General features: G+C 35.8%; 1 protein-coding gene across 1 annotated transcript; it reads left to right on the plus strand.

Moving 5' to 3' along the window:
- The first annotated feature begins 14,092 nt into the window (after positions 1 to 14,092).
- LOC149171745 (uncharacterized) lies at positions 14,093 to 15,503 on the plus strand. Its single transcript, XM_089427583.1, has one exon. It carries the CDS (start codon positions 14,769 to 14,771, stop codon positions 15,501 to 15,503), a length of 735 nt encoding a protein of 244 aa, XP_089283709.1. The 5' UTR covers positions 14,093 to 14,768.
- Positions 15,504 to 19,129: the final 3,626 nt, after the last annotated feature.

The raw sequence follows: 19,129 nt of genomic DNA on the forward strand, positions 1-19,129 counted from the left end.
TCCTACAATAATTCGTCCCCTCAATACTTTTAGAAGTATTGATAAACATAGGTTTGTTAAATCCTTTATTTTTAGCATAAAGTTTTTCATTCTTCTTTTCCAACCAATTCTTAGAGTTATCACTATTCTTCTTATTCTAGGTGTAGCATAATTTTTATTTTGTTAAGTAACTTTTCTTGAATTACTTCTATAATAGTTTCCAAGTCATGTTTTTGCCTCTAATTTTGTTTATCGCTTTGTTTTCTTGCCACCGCAAAGTTGAGTTTCCAATCAACTAATGTTTATCTAGGATGGATTTTGGGTTACTATGGTAATTATAGAATTCGAAATATTTTGACATTTTCAGAAGGAAATCTTCTGCCCCTTCCTCATATTCTCCATTGAAATTCCGAGGTCTGATCTTTTTACATTCACCCTGTAATTACAATTCAATTCTTTTTTTCTTAGACAAAGAAGTGTTTCTCCCTAACCTTTTTTTTTACATGTCATCTTTAAACTTTGGTGTTGGACTCTTGCTAGAAGTTAATGGTGATTTTCTATCGACAGACTCATTCCTAAACAATTTCTTATGAGTTCTTTCAGATTTCATATTGCATTTATTTTCATCTAACCATTTGAGTATGTACCCATTTGTCTCCTTGTTCATCCTATGCCTTGGACAATTTCTCTTTATTAGATTAACTCTTTCTAAGTCTGCATTTAGACTACAAACCACTTCTAAAATTTTACATTCATGCCTACTTTGGTTTTTATTTTCTCCCCTGATCATTCCCTACTTGGAATCATACTCTCTACCCCTCTCTAGTGAATATACAAAGCTCTATATATTAATATCTTCAACCATTCCTAAATTTTTCTTTCTAGTAATGGTTTTCCTTTATGTATGACACACAAAAAATAACACTTCATGTTAGGACCCATAAAGGCCTGGTATTATAACCTATAGCTCTGAGACCACATGTAATGAACCTCAAAACACACCCTAAAAGGATATTCCTTGTTAACTGAATTATAGTTCTCAAGTGGTACTCAACAACATTATGATGTAATATTATGATACATGCTTGATTATTGACTAGATTTTCTTTTGTAATACTTGGATATAAGAGGATTTTTTTATGATTTAACACAATATTTTCTCACCTTATAACACGTAAATTTTAGGCTACCCTTAACATTTTCCAAGAAACTATTTAGTCTATGGTATGAGCCTAGTTCTTATTACATTACAAATTGATATTAAATCCATTATACATATCAAATTAACTATAGCCTTATACATATGTAATTAGGCCTAAAATTTATTTATACTCCTCAATGAAAATAAACCATGTTTGTCAGAAGGATTGTTTTGTAAATGTGTTATGCAAACATATTATGGGGTTTCGACCCTCCTCCTTTATTCCCTTATGACCAACTTTTTACCCCACCATACTTTACAAGTTTTATTCATGGCATATTGTATTTGGTTCATGTCCTCAATGATCTGAACTTAAACATGGATGAAACAAATTATTGATATAACCATAAATACATAGATGCAATATAAATAAAAATTCATTTCATTAATATCAAATACTGAAATATGCTTACAAACAAAATGGAAATAAAACTACCATGGGCAATGGCAGCTTATCTCTGACAAGATATGTGGCTGCTACATGCCTTTGAACTGTGTCACAATGAGGCTCAAAGGCCTATTATGATTGAGAAACAATGTAAAACCATAAACATCCAAAAACCTAACCCTAGGAGATGAAGCACCAAAATTGTGGGCTCCGTTTGGGTAAATTGGTACATCAACTTCTTGGGGTCATAACTTTGGCATACGATCTCCATTTGTCTATCATAATATCTCGTTTCGAATATTCTCGAAGAAGAGCATTAAAAAAAGCAAACTATTTTGGGTCATCTTTGATCGCTCTTTTTTCCCTAAAAATGTCTTTTAGTCCCTCAAAATGTCTCCAGAAGTTTAGGACCCGAAAAACTGCCAAAACTAGTAAGTTGTGCTACAATTAAGGAATCTAAAAAGAAACAATGGTGGGGGTCCAAGTGGAATAGGCGGGTGGCCACCAATATCCACCTGGATCAATCCTCCCCCCTTAAGAAGTAATGGTCCACATTGCGTTGAGTGCCTCCATGAGATGCGGAAACTTCTGTTGAACTTAGTCCCTGGTGACCACTTTCCTTGGTGTTGGAGTTGGCCAACTTTGACAACTTGATACATTTGGATCTTTAGCTGGCAAGTGTTCTTGATCTAATTAGTTGTGGTATGTTCCATGCAGTCTAGGTTTAGCTCCGTTGGTGTGAGTTGTTTTGTAATCTCGAAATGGCCAGCAATGGTGGAAGGTATGGCCGAAGGCGGTCTACATTGATCATTGAGTGAATACCAAGGAAAGGTGGAATGTTGAGCTCGGAGGAATTTTCCCCTACATCCTTGGTGCTGGTGTATGGCCCATATTAGAGTGGGCGAAACTTTTGGTGGGGTCCAGCGAGGTGCTCCTTCTGAAAATGTAACCAAACTTTGTCGCCCACCTGGAACCTGTGCAGCACCCGATGTTGATCACGGTGCTGCTTGTACTTAGCATTAGCTCTGTCAAATATATCATGGACCTATTGGCGGATGTGTTGAATTCGCTCATTGAATTATTTAGCCTTGTTGGCTTCGGACTGGACATGAGACAAATTTTCCTGAGTGGTTGCAAACGGTATGGCCACGTCAATGGGACATACTGGCTGGAATGTCATCCCTATCTGAAATGGGTTGTGGCCTACTGAGCTATGGAGAGCTATATTGTAGTTGTGTTGGACATAGGGGAGGCTTTCATCCCATGTGGATGGATTCTTTGATTTGTACATGCGTATAATGTGTATGATCATCTTGTTGATGACCTTTGTTTAGCCATAAATTTGGGGGTTGAAGGTCGTGGACTTAGTAAGTTTGGTATCCAACATGAACCACACACATGACCAAAATTCACTTAGGAATCTACCATCCCAAGGTGTACCCACACTTTCTCAAAGAAGAGCTTAGCAGTGGCCTAGGATGTGATACTCTTCTTGCAAGCTGCCATAATGGCCATCTTAAAGAATCTATTGATGACCATGAAAACACAATCATTGTCATGCTTAGTAGAAGGAAGGGCAAACATGTAATCCATGGAGATGGGTTCCCAAGGTCGCATTACGGGAATTCTGACGTCTAAATGGGCTTTCTAAGAAAAATGTACAACCAAAATAAACTTTATAAGAACCAATAGGATTCAAGATGATGATGTCAACCATGGGGGATGATTCACCATTTTTGGAGTAAAAAAGTAAAAATATTAAAAAATAATAAATAATAGAACTACTTTTTCAACTCATAATTTCAACTTATCTCCCTAAGGTTCTACTCAAGTTTCGAGCAGGAATACTCATTGGATGAAAAATTTAATTCCTCATCCAAGGAGTATCCATGTTGTATACTTTCGATGGACCCTGCTACACGAAAAATGAGAAATACATGAAAAACGTGTTGCAATGATGATTTTCATGTATTTCTCATTTTTCGTGTAGTAGGGTCCATCGAAAGTATGCAACATGGGTACTCCTTGGATGAGGAATCAAATTATGTATCTAGTGAGTGTTGCAACTCAGAATTTGGGTAAACCAACAGGGAGATAAGTTGAAAACACGAGTTGAAAAAATAGTTTTGTTCTTTTTTCCCTCTAAAATTTGATGATGTAATATAATCTTATTTTATTATTTCCACTATTATTTTATAATTTCCTTCGGAGGCCCATTTTAGACCTCAAAATTCCCCTAATGACTAGGAGTACGTGGAGAAGTATATAGGCCTTGCTTCTTGATGGTTCGTTTAGTGATGGCAGAAGCAGTGTGGGATCAAATGTACTTCCCAACATCCTGACGAAGGTTCGGCCAAAAAAAACTACTCTTTCAGTACTTCCATTGTTTTCTCTACTCTGAAATGAACAATGACTTGATTGTAGTGTGCCTCCCAAATCATCTTGTCATGCTCGCTTGAAGGAACATAAATGTGTCCTAGGTGGCATAACAGTGCATCCTGGAGGTGAAAATTTGGAGCTTGCTTACCTTCCAGGAGTTTCTAGTATGTGTTGCCGAATTCTAGATCACTCTTGTAAAGATGTGGCCACTCTAAAGTCTCGTGCCCATAGGATTCGAACACAGTGATCAGCGCCATGACTAGTGGTCGAGTAAGGAAATATACAACATTATTGATGTTTCCCTTCTTATACTTAATGTTTAAATGGAACTATTCTAGCTATCTGAACCATTTCTAATGGTGATCGTTCTGCAACTTCCCTTATGTTTGTATGAACTGCAAGAGTCGCTGATCTATGTAGATGATTGTTTCCTTCCCCAGAATGTAATGCTTTCATTAACGACAGAACTGTACAATGGAATACATTTCCTTGTCATAGGTGGGATTCTTTCAGACTGTGTCTAAAAGTGTCTCTCTGTGTTAAGCCACTAGATGCCTCTACCAAGTAAGAATTGCACCAATAGCATAGTTTGAGGAATTCATCTCAATCTCAAATGGTTGATGCAGGTTTTGTAATATGAGCATTGGTGCTGAGCAAAGGTGATGCTTCAACTCGGCAAACACCTTATGTTGGGTTTCAGACCATAATAACTTTGCGTTTGCTCCACCCTTGGTTACTTGACATAAAATCCAAGCGATATGAGAGAACCCCAACACGAACCTGCAATAGAAATTGGCAAGACCCAGAAATTTGCGGAGCTCTATTAGAGTGGTTTAGGCTGCCCAATCTTGAATGACATGTGTCTTGGTTAGTTCCACATGCACACCCTAATCATCAATGATGTACCCCAGATATTGAACCTGGGTCATGCCAAAAGTGCATTTCTCCAAATTGGCACACAACTTGTGTTGTCGCAGGGTTTTGAGGACCTGTCAAATATGGTGGAGGTGCTCGTCCCAACTTTGGGTGAAGATCTAGATGTCATCTAAATACACCAGCACAAATGCATTAGTGAAGGGTCACAAAATTTCTTCCATCAATCTCATGAATGTTGCAGGGGAATTCGTTAACCCAAAAGGCATGACCAACCATTCAAAAATGCCCTCCCCAGATTTGAAGGAATTTTTCCACACATTGGAAGGTTCGATAGGCACCTGGTGATAAATGGACTTCAAATCAATCTTGCTAAAATATTTGGCCCCCTTGAACTGGTCCATAAGGTCATCAATCCGTGGGATTGCGTACCTAGTCCGTACAGTGATCTTTTCAGTGCCCAATAGTAAATATAGAGTCTTTAGGTCCCATCCTTCTTATGTACCAATACAATTGGGCTCCTACAGGGTGATTGATCTGGATTTAAACAAGAACACAACAAATTACAGATATGACCATAAATACAGAGATGCAAAAGAAATAATACTTCATGTCATTGATGTAAAATACTGAAATAGGCTTACAAACAGAAATGGAAATAAACTAGCTCAGGCAATGGTAGCTTATCTCTCAGAAGAGATGTGGTAGCTACATTCCTGTGAACTGTCTTACAATGAGGCTCGAAGGCCTATTTATTGTTGAGAAATAATGGAAAACATTAAACATCCAAAACCCTAACCCTAGGAGATGAAGCACCAAACTATGGGCCCGGTTTTGGGTAAATTGGTACATCAACTTCCCTAAGTCGTAACTTTCGCATAGGATCTTCGTTTGACGTGAACAATAGCTCATTAGAAAGATTTATCCAAGGAATACAACTTTGAGATGAGAAACATAGGTCCGTGTACACATGTTGCTCCCAAGTTTCCCAAAAAACGTCGCTTAGGGCCTCAAAATGGCTTCGAAAGTTCATGACCCGAAAAAATGCCAAAAATGGTAAATTGTGCTACAAATAAGGAAACTGAAAAACTGAAAGAAACAATGGTGGAGGTCCAAGTGGACTAGGCAAGTGGCCACCAATATCCACCTAGATTAGTGATGAGCATGGCCTTATGTTCCCTTTCTATAACAAGTCTTGAATCTACCACTTGATCTCATCATTCTCTAGAACAGAGTGTCAATAGAATGGTCCATTGGGTAGCGTCATGCCTGGGGTTAGATTTATGGAGTGCTTGACCTGACAGTGTAGAGGCACCACCATAGTTGAGGAGAAAATGTCCCTGTACTCCTCCAGGACCTTGTCCATCAGTTTTTGTTGTGTGGAGGAGCCCTATCTCGAAGACGTGGCCAGAATATTCTTCTTAACTTGAGGGAAAATCATAAGGAAAATAAATTTCTTGGCCTGTGGAATGACCTTACTCTATTTCTTTGCAGTGATCAAAGAGGTGGCGATAGGTGGAGGTACCTCTAGTATCCTATACAACTTATTACCCAAAGTAATAATCACAGAGTGAGGCCTAGACTCATATACAACATGTCGCTTCCACAGGTATGGTTGTCCTAATAATACATGACAAATTTGAAGAGGGGAAACATCACACAATACCTCATCCATGAAGGGATTTATGCTGTAGGGAAGGCGACACTTCTGGCTGACCTAGAGATCTCGTCCTTGGTGAAGTCACCTAATGGTGTACGGTTGCTGATGTGTTGTAGTTGGTAGGCCCAATCACTTCATGATCTATGTTGAAATGAGGTTCTTTTGGCTCCTGTTGTTGACAATGAACTACAACGGATAACCCTTCACCCACATCTATGAGTGGAAGATATGTCCCCCCTCCTTTGGATCTTCAAGTTCATTCTTCTAGATGTTGGTGGTGGTCATGGTGGCACTGGCCTTCGCATTAATGATCTACTTCCCTTTATTATTCCCCTTATCAGGTTCTGACTTAGATTCGGAACATGCGTCTGATTTGGAAGCCTTCATCTCAGCCACCAATGACTTCTTGACCCAACACTCACTCGTGTTCTGAGTGGAGAAATTATGGAACTCACACCATTTTCCTGTGTCCTTATTTGTATTCTTATTGTTTTTCTCTGCTTGAAGCTTCGACGGGTTGTCCTAGGCCGCCCTGCCTTGGCTTTGTCCTTTTATCTGTGGTTTGGGGGTGTATTTCCCTTGCTTCGCATTCGCAGATCCAAAGTCTCACTTCTTCTGTTTAAACTTATGCTCAATCTTGATAGCGTATCAATTCGTCATTTCGAGTGAGGAGATGTGCAGGAACTCCATCTCGTCTTAGATGTATCTGTGTGGGCAACTGCGATACTTGACTAACAATTTCACTAAGAATCCTTCATACCAAAATTCATGCAAAGGGTATGAAAAACATTGGTAAACTTTGAGACATATTGGTCTCATTTCTGTCGCAACATGGTCCACTTTATGTATTTATCCTCATAGCTCCCAACAGTGTAGTATTGCTCCTTGATGGCGTCCTGGAAAAAATTCCAAGTGGGTGTGATGAAAATAGTGAAGGTATACTTTCGTCCTTCTCACGGTTAGTTTCCCACCAGTCCTTGACATGGGGGGTGGTTTTTAGAAGCACAAAAGTGATCTTTTCCTGGCTGGAAAAATCATGAATAGAAAAATATCGTTCTAGCAGATTTAACCATTTATCTACGGCGTCTACATCTATCTAACCTTCAAATATAGGGATGTCAAAGTTAACTTGTACCTTAAAGGGTGTGGTGCTTTCAGAGTAGCTGCTGGAAGAAGATGTGTCGCCTTTGGGTAGTCGCTGAAGGACCTGGGAAAAGTTGTCCATCATCGCGTTCCTCGGTCACTAAAGGGCTTCTTCGAGCAAGATTTTGAAAGGATCTCCTCCTCCCTCTTATTTCTTCTCTTCCACCATGGTAGGGTGTCAGGATTTACGAGGTTAGTATTGCAATAGTTTGACCAATTCGAGCCCTAACTCCTTATATCCCAACCTCGTTGGGGACATGCAATGAAAAATACAGAAAGAGGAGACTACTCTAATACCACTAATTTGAACTTAAATAGGAATGCAAAAAATTACAGATATAACCATAAATACAAAGATGTAATATAAATAACACTTCATTTCATTAGTATCAAATAGTGAAATTTTCTTACAAATAGAATGGAAATAAAACTAGCTCAGGCGATGATAGCTTATCTCCTAGAAGAGATGTGGCATCTACATGCATATGAACTGTGTTACAATGATTCTCAAAGGCCTATTTATTATTGAGAAACAATGGAAAACCCTAAACATCAAAAAACCTAACCCTAGGAGATGAAGTGCCAAAACTATGAGCCCCATTTAGTTAAATTGTTACATCAACTTCTCGGGGTCATAACATTGGTATATGATCTCCGCCTATCTATCATAATACCTTGTTTCAAAGATATCAAGGAGGAGGCTGAAAAAAATCTAGATAAAAAATATGGAACTTTTCTAGTCTCTATGTTTTCCCTAAAAACATCTTTTAGTCCCTCTAAATGGGTCTAGAAGTTGAGGACCCAAAAAACTGGCAAAAATAGTAAGTTTTGCTATAATTGAGGAAACTAAAAAGAAACATCAGTGGGGGTCCATGTGAAATAGGCGGGTGGCCACCAAAATCCACCTAGATTACTCAATGAATAAATTTTCATATAAGGTATGGTTTGATGTGATGTACAAGGGTTGCCTCTAGACTTAAAGTAGCATATGAATTCTAATGTACTGACAATACTTGGTTACTTGGATCAATTCTTTTGATCCACAAAGGTTCTCCCCATCTAACCTCACATGGCTCTCCATAGTTCTTTTGAATCCATTGACAAGATTGAGTTTAATTTGATCGACAATTTCCAATGCTAGGATTTCCTTTTGGGAGTAATGAACTCCCCTCCACTAGTTTGTTTGGTCATTTTAACTTGTGTAGAAACATAGTGGCACTATGATCTATGATCAAGTTTTGATATACAGCCCATTACTGAATTACCATAACAGTTGTAGCTTCATCATCTTTCTAGGCTTTAATCATTCTCCTTCAATGGAAACACATTGCAGTTGCATATGGATGAACTAGTAAGATACAAAGCATAAGGTGATTTTTAAGATATATATATATATATATATATATATATATATATATATAGACACACACACACACACATTTCTACATTTTCATCTTTTCAATTTTCTTGTATCTTTGCTTTACCTGATTGTCCTTCTTGGTGTCTCAGGTTTTGTAGGGAGTCTTTCCCTAATGACATTGACACTCTCTCATTGTTTAAAGTTGGAAAGGATTTTCCATTAGTTGGCTCTTAGTTTGGTTAAATTCGTTGCAGGTGTTTTTCTTTGTTCCCCATTCTCTTAGACTTTGTTTTCTTTTTACCTCTATACGACCTCTTTTGGTCTGATAAACAAGCCAAAGTTTTCAAGTAACCCTTTTCCTTTTGTATGTGGGTACAATAAAGAGATATAGAGTTAGTTCCGACCTCCACTTGGCAGTCGTTCACTCTCGGTAGGGGTTCACTCTTGGTTGGTAATATTATATTTTTATTCTCTTCAAAAAGGAAAAACACTCAATGCATTTCTTGCACTCCTTGTTCATTTCCTTGTTAAATGTGAATTACAGTTTAAATGATGAAAACCTAGTACACCATGGATTTTGTAAGGCCTCAAATAATTCTTGGCATAAGTGTTTAGCCATGGCCACATTTGTAAATGTTGTGTCATGGTTTAACTTTCTTATGAAAAATTTATTTAATGTACAAGGTTTTAACCCTTCCCAATTTTGTTAACTTTGTACCTTTTTTAACAAATTTTGACAAAGTTGCATCTGCTACAGGTAGAGAATGGAGCCTTGAACATAGCCTTTTCTTCAGGTAAAATATTCTTCCAATTGTTCATGTTTTTCCCTTATGCCAATAACTATTTTGTTAAACCATAACTCACATTTTGTATTGTTTGGGTTTTCTATCTACACTAACCCTTGGCATATTGGATGCATTTGTATTTAATTTAGAACCATTGCAGTCCCTTAATGCATTTGGTTTCTTATCTTACAGGTCGGAGGCAATTGCACTCTCTGGTCACTTCTCCATAAAAAATTCTTATATCTATGCATTTCTCTTGTCAAGGAACAAGACACAAGACACAAGATTCTACTTGGAATTAAGTATTATGGAAGTTGTCGAGACTTTTACCCTTATGGGAATTTTAATGTTAAGGGAAATTATGTCATGTATGTATTGTTAAAAATAATAAAGGATGGAAGCCTTAAGTCAATGTGTAGTATTTTTTTTTACTTATATAATAGACCCAGTTCGACCTTCAGGTTAACACGAGGGTCCTTATGGTCAACATTATATACTAGGATTTTGTTTGATAACTTGAAGAGATTATTCCCTTAATTTATTTGAAATATACTTCTTTTCCTCTTCTATTTCAGAAATTGCTAGTATGTTTTTCTTGATAGCTTTCAATTTTTTCATGTGTTGATGTAATTTTGGTATAAAATTGTTATAATACAATTCTACCAACTAATGGGTTCCTTTCTCTTTCATGTAAAACTATAGAGGTTGGCTAACTCCCCCTCAGTTGATATCCAGAAAGTAGATTTTCTATTCCTTTTCAAAATGATCATGAATTTTATAATTCCTTACTATCTTGAATTCTTACATTCTTGTTCTGTTTCCACTTAATAGGATTTACTATCTGGTTTCAATTCTACTAAATTCCTTTTCTCCTCATGTTTACATGTATACTGTGATTGTAATAGATATCCATTATCAATGTACTATGAAAATAATTATGTATAAAAGATTGCTCAAAGTAATTTTTATGCATTCAATAGAAACACATTATTTTCAGTATTTGTAGTACAATTGTTTCTTCTTTATGAGCACGATAGATACTCAAAAAAATTTCTAAAAATACTTAGAGCATAGACCTATGTTTTCATTTATCATTCTTATGTAAATACATCCAAAACTTTAGCAGTTCCTTTCTATAAGAGATTTGCAACTTGTATCAAAGTTATTACTATACATATTAAAAAAACAAATTCTAAGTAAAACATACATTATGAAACAATTTGTAAAATGTCTAAACAACAAACTTGTCATGTTTCCTAGAAAATAATATTAGAATTGCAATGTTTGTCCCAATCTTGACTCTTCCTCATGGATGAGTCTCCCTGAGCTTCAATGGTTTGCAACGAAAAGGTCTTTGTTCTCTTTTTTCTTTTCTCTTGTGGATCCTCACCCTCAGTACCATTGTCCTCGTGAGTCTGATGTGGTACTAGACAAAAAAAAACCTTTTTAAAATTATATTAATAGTTAGTAACCACGTTCTCCCTTATCTATTAGGTGGCTTGTAGTTACTTTGCTCATTAATGAGCTCCACTCTTCCGAGCTTCTAGGACAATTATTGATCAATCAATATTCCATAATATAATAATATAATCCTTAAATTAGATGCCTAAGTTTTACATCATCTAAGGGTGAATAGGCACAATCATTTTCTTACATCCCATAACTTTTCTTTAGACACCCTCAACATTATTTTCTAATTTTTTTTATTAATAACTTAAAAACACATTTACATAAAATAACTATCTAATAACAAAATATTTTATGTTACTCATAAACCAATTTCATTTAAATGTTAAAGTCACAAGATCATCACATTTTATGTTACTCATAAACCAATTTCATTTAAATGTTAAAGTCACAAGATCATCACAGTTGACATATACAAATTCACAAACAATATTAACTCAATGATATGACAATCCACTTGATCCAATTCATCTCGTCTAACTTTTGTTAAGCCCCTTTGAGGATTGATGAAAACTAGCTTTCGTAGCTAAAACAACTTCCCTCACACAAGGATTTTGCAAATAACAAGATAAATTTTATCAACCACGGCAGTAAAATTTATGAGAAGATAAAATTTATGAGACTTAAAAGAAGATGGAACATACCAAGCCTTTTAGGTTTCCACAAAGAAAGCATCGACCATGGATGGTGCGGTTTAATTCTTTTATGGTGTTGCATCAATCATTTTGAAGAGTCCTTTTCTCACATTTTTCTAAAGCACTTGTGAATTTTTGTAAATTGTCGTTAATTTGTTTCAAATTTTGTTGTGATTATTTCTAGAATATGCATCATGGTTTCTATTATTCTACATTTTCATTGGAATTATGTTTCACAATGCATCTATATTTCTTTTTTTTTGGAAATTGCTTTACTATTGCTATTGTTTCTTTTTGAGTGTTGTTGTTGTGCATTTTTCTATTACTTTGAGTTGTAAATAGTGACATTGATTTAAAAAATTATAACTTTCTAAAGAAAATATGGATATTTAAAAAGATGAATGGCAAGGTTAACTTTCACATTAATATCACACATTGTAAATAGTGACACTGATTTAAAAATTATAACTTTCTAAAGAAAGTATGGATGTCTAAAAAGATGAATCACAAGGTTAACTTTCACATTAATATCACACGTCACCTCAATAGCAAGGCTATAAATCTCATCTTCATTTCAACACCATGTGAATAGAAATTGAATGGATCCAACGGTTAACAATGCATGTTTCTTTACCTAACTTATCTATATATTTATTTAGTCATTATCTTTAAAAATAATTATCATTATTTTATTTAAGAATAAAATACAATAAATTATTATTATTATTCAATTTTAAGGTCACGGCCAAGCCACATATCAAATTGGTGTATGAGACCTTTTTTTGTGGGACAAGGGGCTCACCTCCTAATAGTGATTTGACTACTAAGTTTACGAAGACATACATACTCTACCTTTCTGATTTTAAACTATAACCACTTAGGAGAAAACACATAGTCTTAACCATTAGGCTCACTCACACTCTATATATATATACCCATATATATATATATATATATATATATATATATATATATATATATGCCCACTGAAGCCTTAAATATATATATAAACTCTTACTATATCAATAAACATCTTCCATTAATATTTTCATAATTATCCATATATAAATAAGTACATGATATTTTTTTAATATTATTCTACAATTTATTATTATACTAAATAAGAGAAAATTAATTATTTATACTAATACTATATTTATTTGATAGGATAAACCCTTCTAAAATTTTTTAAAAATTAACTTATATCTTTCTTTACCTTTTTATTAGCACATCTATATATATCCCTTATCTTTCTTTTCAAAATATAGAAGATTCTTTCCATTTCAGAAATCATAATAAAGAGACAAGATAATGCACCATTTCTAAATTAACATGATTATGATAATAATATATTTTAGTAACAGAATTAATATAAAAGCCTTCGGCCTATTATTTTAATACTCCCATTTCCATGCTAATTTATGCTATTTAACTCAAGTATCTGACCACGAGATTCCTCATCAGTTGCGTATAAGATCACAAGCGAATCCATCGCAAGAGCTGGACTCAATCTTTCTGCAATTCAAATAGCTTGTGCCTTAAATTCTACCGTTTGCAGCTGGCCATATGTTACAACGTCCGGCTTCCACTGAAAACCTTATCCGGTCAACCCCATCGAACAGTTTACCACTCTAAATCTTCGGGAAGCCGACCAGTTGGATCTCTCAAACGGGGGACTGCGAGTTTATTAAAAGCTCATACCCTGCGAACTGACGATAACTACATACCTATCCCTGGGATTTGCTCGCGCGTAAAACGAATGTTTAGCGACAGTTGGAATAATATCTTATCGGACACGCCATGTGCAATTTCTCTTCCGATAGACTTTACTAAATTTCAGAATTTGTCTTGCGATAGATTTGCCTAGATTTCAAAATTGACTGCTCCGCCATGTGCAATATTTAAAGAGGGGAAGAATGGAGAGAGGAGAAGTTATGCCTGCCATCTGCACAACATCCGTACTGCTCCATTCCTGACCTGCCATATTCTTCCAACTTCTGTCAAATCTCCCATACTATTTCCAAGCCCACTTTCTACTGTCAAATCTCCCACACGGTAATCTTTGTCCTAGGCTCTATGGTTGTACTAGAAAAAGCTTAGATGCTATGGTTAGTTATATATGCCGAATCTTGATTGTTTGAAGAAGCTTAGATGCTATGATTAGTTATATATGCAGAATTTTGATTTTTTTTAAGACTGAGTATTTTGAGTGTTTAGAATCAGTTCTACATTTTGTTATCCAGTGATATCGTGTAGCTTCTCATTATATATGCTCAATCTTGTTATCCCCTGATATCATATTGATATAGCTTCTCATTATACATTATCTGCAATCAGAGTAGGAAGAGCAATTATTCCCTACAGCCGGACTATGATGCGTATGAAATTATCCGTCGTCATAGCAGCCTAAAGGTGAACAGCCTTCTCGAGCCTTTTGAGGAGACAACGCTGAGATAAGGATTCACAAAACAACGAATTTTTTACTCAAAGCAATTATTCCCCGCGGCCGAACTATGACGGTATGAAATTATCGGTCGTTATAGCAGCCTAAAGGTGAACCCTCTTCTCGAGCTTTTTGAGGAGATAAGACTGAGATAAGGCTTCACAAAACAGCATATTTCTTAGTCAAAATTCATAACAGCAGAATCAGCATAACAGAAAATCTGAATATAGATTAAGCAATAGTGGGATAGACAGCCTTTTGAAGAGATAAAGCTGAGATAAAGTTTCACAAAGCAGCCAATTTCTTACTCAAAATTCATAACAGATCTGAAAATAGATTAAGCAATAATGGGTTAGACAGCAAAAATCTGAATATAGACTAAGCAATAGTGGCTTAGACAGCAAAAATCTGAATATAGATTAAGCAATAGTAGGTTAGACAACGAAGTCTCTTAGATGTCATTAAAATTCATTTCATTCCATTTCCTCTTGTTAGTCTTTACACCACCGTTGTTTTCACTGTTCGAAACTCTGGGCCGTTTCTCAATCATGAGTGAGACGACTAAAAAAAGCTCCCCTGAGCATGAGGCTCTGCCGGACTCCAGTCACATCCGGGACCCGAAACGCCCCCACGCCGAAAACACAGGCAGCTTTTTCCATCTACTGCAAGTTGAGAAAACCCTAGTCGCCGACGACGCGGAAGAAGAAGAATGCGCTCCCAGCGAGGAGCTCGTAAATGGAGTCATGAGAAGCCTAGAGGAAGAGATTGCAGGGACATCTTGCAGGTCTGATCCTTCAAAGTTTGGTGATAATTCTGCGGCCTCCGAAATTTCTAGCGGTCACGCAAACCAAACCCTAGCTTTGGATTCGAGGATTGATCTGTGTTATCTTCTGGAAGCTTCAGACGACGAGCTCGGCATTCCACCGAGCCCCGTTCTGAACTGGAAGAACGAAATTTGTCAATCTCCTAAGGAAACATCCGGGGATTCGTGGGAGAGCCCTGATCTTAAATGCCTTGGGGAAAACTGGCATTTCGAGGACGATTTTGAAAACTATAAACAGTTTGCAGCGTATGAAAATGCCTGGGATGCTAGCCAGGATTACATGAAAAGAGATTTCGTCAGCCAAGACCTGTTATTTGACCCGGATTTTTCTGCTCCCTGGGGACTGGAAACTGCCGGTGGAATGTAACTAAAGCAAGAGTTCTTTGTTTTGTTGTACAGCATGTACTTCAATCCCGTGTACAAGGTATATATGCATCATATGTATACAATCTCTAACATAGAAAATTTCACTTTTTGGAATTGTTCGGTAAAGTTTGCAGCGTAATTTACACCATTTTTGTATATTTCGTATTATCATAGTATAAATTTGGTATGCGGCAGTGGAAGCAAACAACTTTAACACTGACACTGTTCATTCTGAAATCGGTACATCGTTTAATAGAATAATTCATATGAAGATACACGAATATAAAGAATATAATTTTCCGGGATGTTCCCGGAGGAGACACGAATATAAGGAATATATCTTTCACGAGAAAACTTTACTTCAGGTTTCTCTGGGTTTGTTATTCGTTACCATTCCCTCCCTTTACAGTTGTAGACGAATTCTTTATTTTTATGGATCAAACCATTTGATTGCAAGCGAGTTTGGAAAATATCATACAGAAGAGCCAAATTCTTTAAACAAAAGGATCAAATTTGAAGAATTTTAATGTAGTGGAGTTTGGTGGATCTTAATGATATCCTTCAAGTGAATTCGTCAAGATGGAAGTATCTCTGAGTAACAAAAGTCTATTCCTTACGTTGTTTACAAAAGTCTATTCCTTACATTGTTTAGTGTTACTTACATGAATGGTTGTAGCTTTACTGAAAGGAATATAAAGGGAAGTAGTCTAAACATTTATTATCCATATTAAAATTGACTATCATAAATCACAATTTAAACTGCAATTTCAACATCACAAACAAATTTAATAATAACATTATCCCCGATCCATAATATTAATTAATAATGACATCATATCGAATCACTAACAATTTTTTCTACTATTTATGTTGTGTAAAACTTTATATACACTACATTTATATTAAATTTTAATCTATTAAGAACCGACAGGGATCAAATCTCTCCAACCCAATTTTATTTTAGTATAAATCTTAAAGAAAAGTTTGCACTTCTAGACATTTGATCTCTTTGAGAACTTGATAGATTAGAATTTAAGAGAAATGTACGATGAATTTCACTTAATGAATATCTGTAATTAATTTGATCAAGTCAAAATGTTTGGATAACATATCATCACGCAAAAGGGCATTACAACTAGAAAGTGACTCTTGATGCAAAAACATAATAAAATTACACACACACACACACACATATATATATATAAACTATTATAATTGTGAAATGAGAGATGATTTTGGGTTTGTGGTATTGATGAGCCATGTTATTGTAACAAAGCATATTTATTAGGTAATAATATCTATGGTAAAGTGAGGGTGAATATCCATGGTTAAAAATCTTGTTATGTTGTAAGTATTAAGATTTTATGTAATTATTAATGAAATTTAAATGCGGTTTAAAAAATATTATTTTAATAATATTATTTTAATTTATATAGTAAAATGGAGCTTCATTTATAGCTATTATTTATATCTTATAAATTTTAATGTCATAAAGGGTTTAGAAATATCTCAAAAGTAATTATAATCTTTTGCATTTAGAATTAATTAAAAAACTTAAATTAAATTCAAATAAAATATTTATATTTTAGTTGTGAAATTACAAATGGTTTTCGGGTATGTGGTATTGATGAGTCATGTAATTTGGCCCATGGTATTGTAACTTTATGTGCTTGTTATTTAAATTTAAATAATATTTAAATATGGTTACTCAATGATTATTTTAAATTATAAGGTAAAATGATTTTGACCACTACTTATATGTTATATATTTTAATGCAATATTTATATTATGTATATAAGATTTGGTCACAAATTATTTCAATGATATGATTATTTTCAAAAACAATCTCATTATCAATATTGATCCCAAAAGTCTAAGATCTAGCAAAATTTATATTATTTTATAAAATATAAAATAGTTAGTAATAAGGTGTTCTCTGAACTTAAAATATTTTTTATGTGAATGTTATTATATAAAACTTTGTAATTAACAAAAATATAAAAATGTCTGCTTCGAGTAGCTCAATTGGAAATGGCTATGGAAATAAAGTTTCACCCATCAATTGGAAATGGATGTGGAAATGAAGTTTCTCAAAACCCCAAATCTTGGTTCAAATCTATATTGGGCATGATGAATATGTAGTCCTACCAAGCTTATATATATATTTTCTTTTTAACATAAATGTATGGATTTAAGACATTTTTATATGAATATCTCATACATACACTATTATAGAGATCAGAGTAGTTCATCATTAATCCCATGAAATTTAAGTGGTTTATAAATTCTTTTTTTTTTTCATTTTAAAATTTAGATAGTATAATGCAAGATTATAGTTATTTAATTTATTATTGATTATTATTAATTGAATATTGGCTTACTGTAAGTTATAATATTTAATTAGATCGAGCTCTGCAACTCCTCTAGGGTTCGGTCGATCGATTGCAGCAATGGCTCCGAGGAGAGGGGATAAGGCTCCAGTTGCTGCGAAGAAGGTGATCCCGAAGGCGTTTAATCCATTGTTTGAAAAACGACCCAAGCAGTTTGGGATTGGGGGAGCTCTGCCGCCAAAGAAGGATTTGCACAGTTTCGTGAAATGGTCGAAGATCGAACGCAGCCAGAGGCAGCGGAGGGTATTGAAGAAGAGTTTGAAGGTTTCTCCGGCCTTAACCCAGTTCACCAAGACCCTTGACAAGATTCTCGAAACCAGCCACCGCCAAGCTCAGAATGCGTGGGAAACCGGCAGGGGTGGGACGTATGGTGCAGATCCGAACCCCCCCACAACGCAGGTGCTCAAACAAAGTCGTCTCGGCTCTGATCGAGCCACTATTCGAGCACAGCGTGCGCCCAGGCAACAGATCGAGGGTTCAAAGCATAGATCGAGCAAAGTTTTACCAGATCTAGAAAGTTTCAAGGAAAAACAAACAAAATCGGCATCAGATCTGGAGGTTTGCTTGCAGCCAGAGCAGGTAAAAATTTCTTGGTTTCAGATTTTGATTAAACTTCCACAAGGAAAAACCCGTGTAGTGTGGATCCATGCAGATAGCACCTCCTTGGAGCTGAAACAACAGATCTGGGCAGAAACGGGATTCCCAGTACAAATCCAACACTTGGTAAATGGAAGGTGGTCTCTCCAGGATAATAGGACGTTGGATAGCTATGAGATTGGACCAGGATCAACCATTTCTCTAAATTTCAGATTGAGAGGAGGGGCTCCGTATCAGGGACAGCCAAGCTCCCTAGGGGGAGACAGGGGTAAAAAACCTGATTCCCAGCATCAACCCAAGGGAGGGCTATCCTACAAAAATATACTTCAGGGCAGCAGAGACACAGGGTCCTCTTCAGACCAAGGCGGGAATATACCCAGGCCTTACATTGTAGATCAGTCAGAGGCAACACCAGTTTTAAATTTAGATGCACCAGGGCTTGACGATTACGTTAGGTCCTATGAAACACAAGCCCTTATATGCCGTTTCAACAGTTTTTGGCCCAAGCCATTGGACCTATTCCATTGGATTTTCACCAGCTGGACCATGGAATGCGATATTCATCTATGTTCAAAGGGGTTCTTTATAGTAAGATTCACATCAAAGGAAGTCAGAGATACAGTCATTAGTTCTGGGCCA

This window comes from Pinus tabuliformis, chromosome 4_2 (assembly GCF_031772625.1).
Source record: "Pinus tabuliformis cultivar Carrire ecotype Pingquan chromosome 4_2, CPIR1, whole genome shotgun sequence".
Taxonomy (NCBI): Eukaryota; Viridiplantae; Streptophyta; class Pinopsida; order Pinales; family Pinaceae; genus Pinus; species Pinus tabuliformis.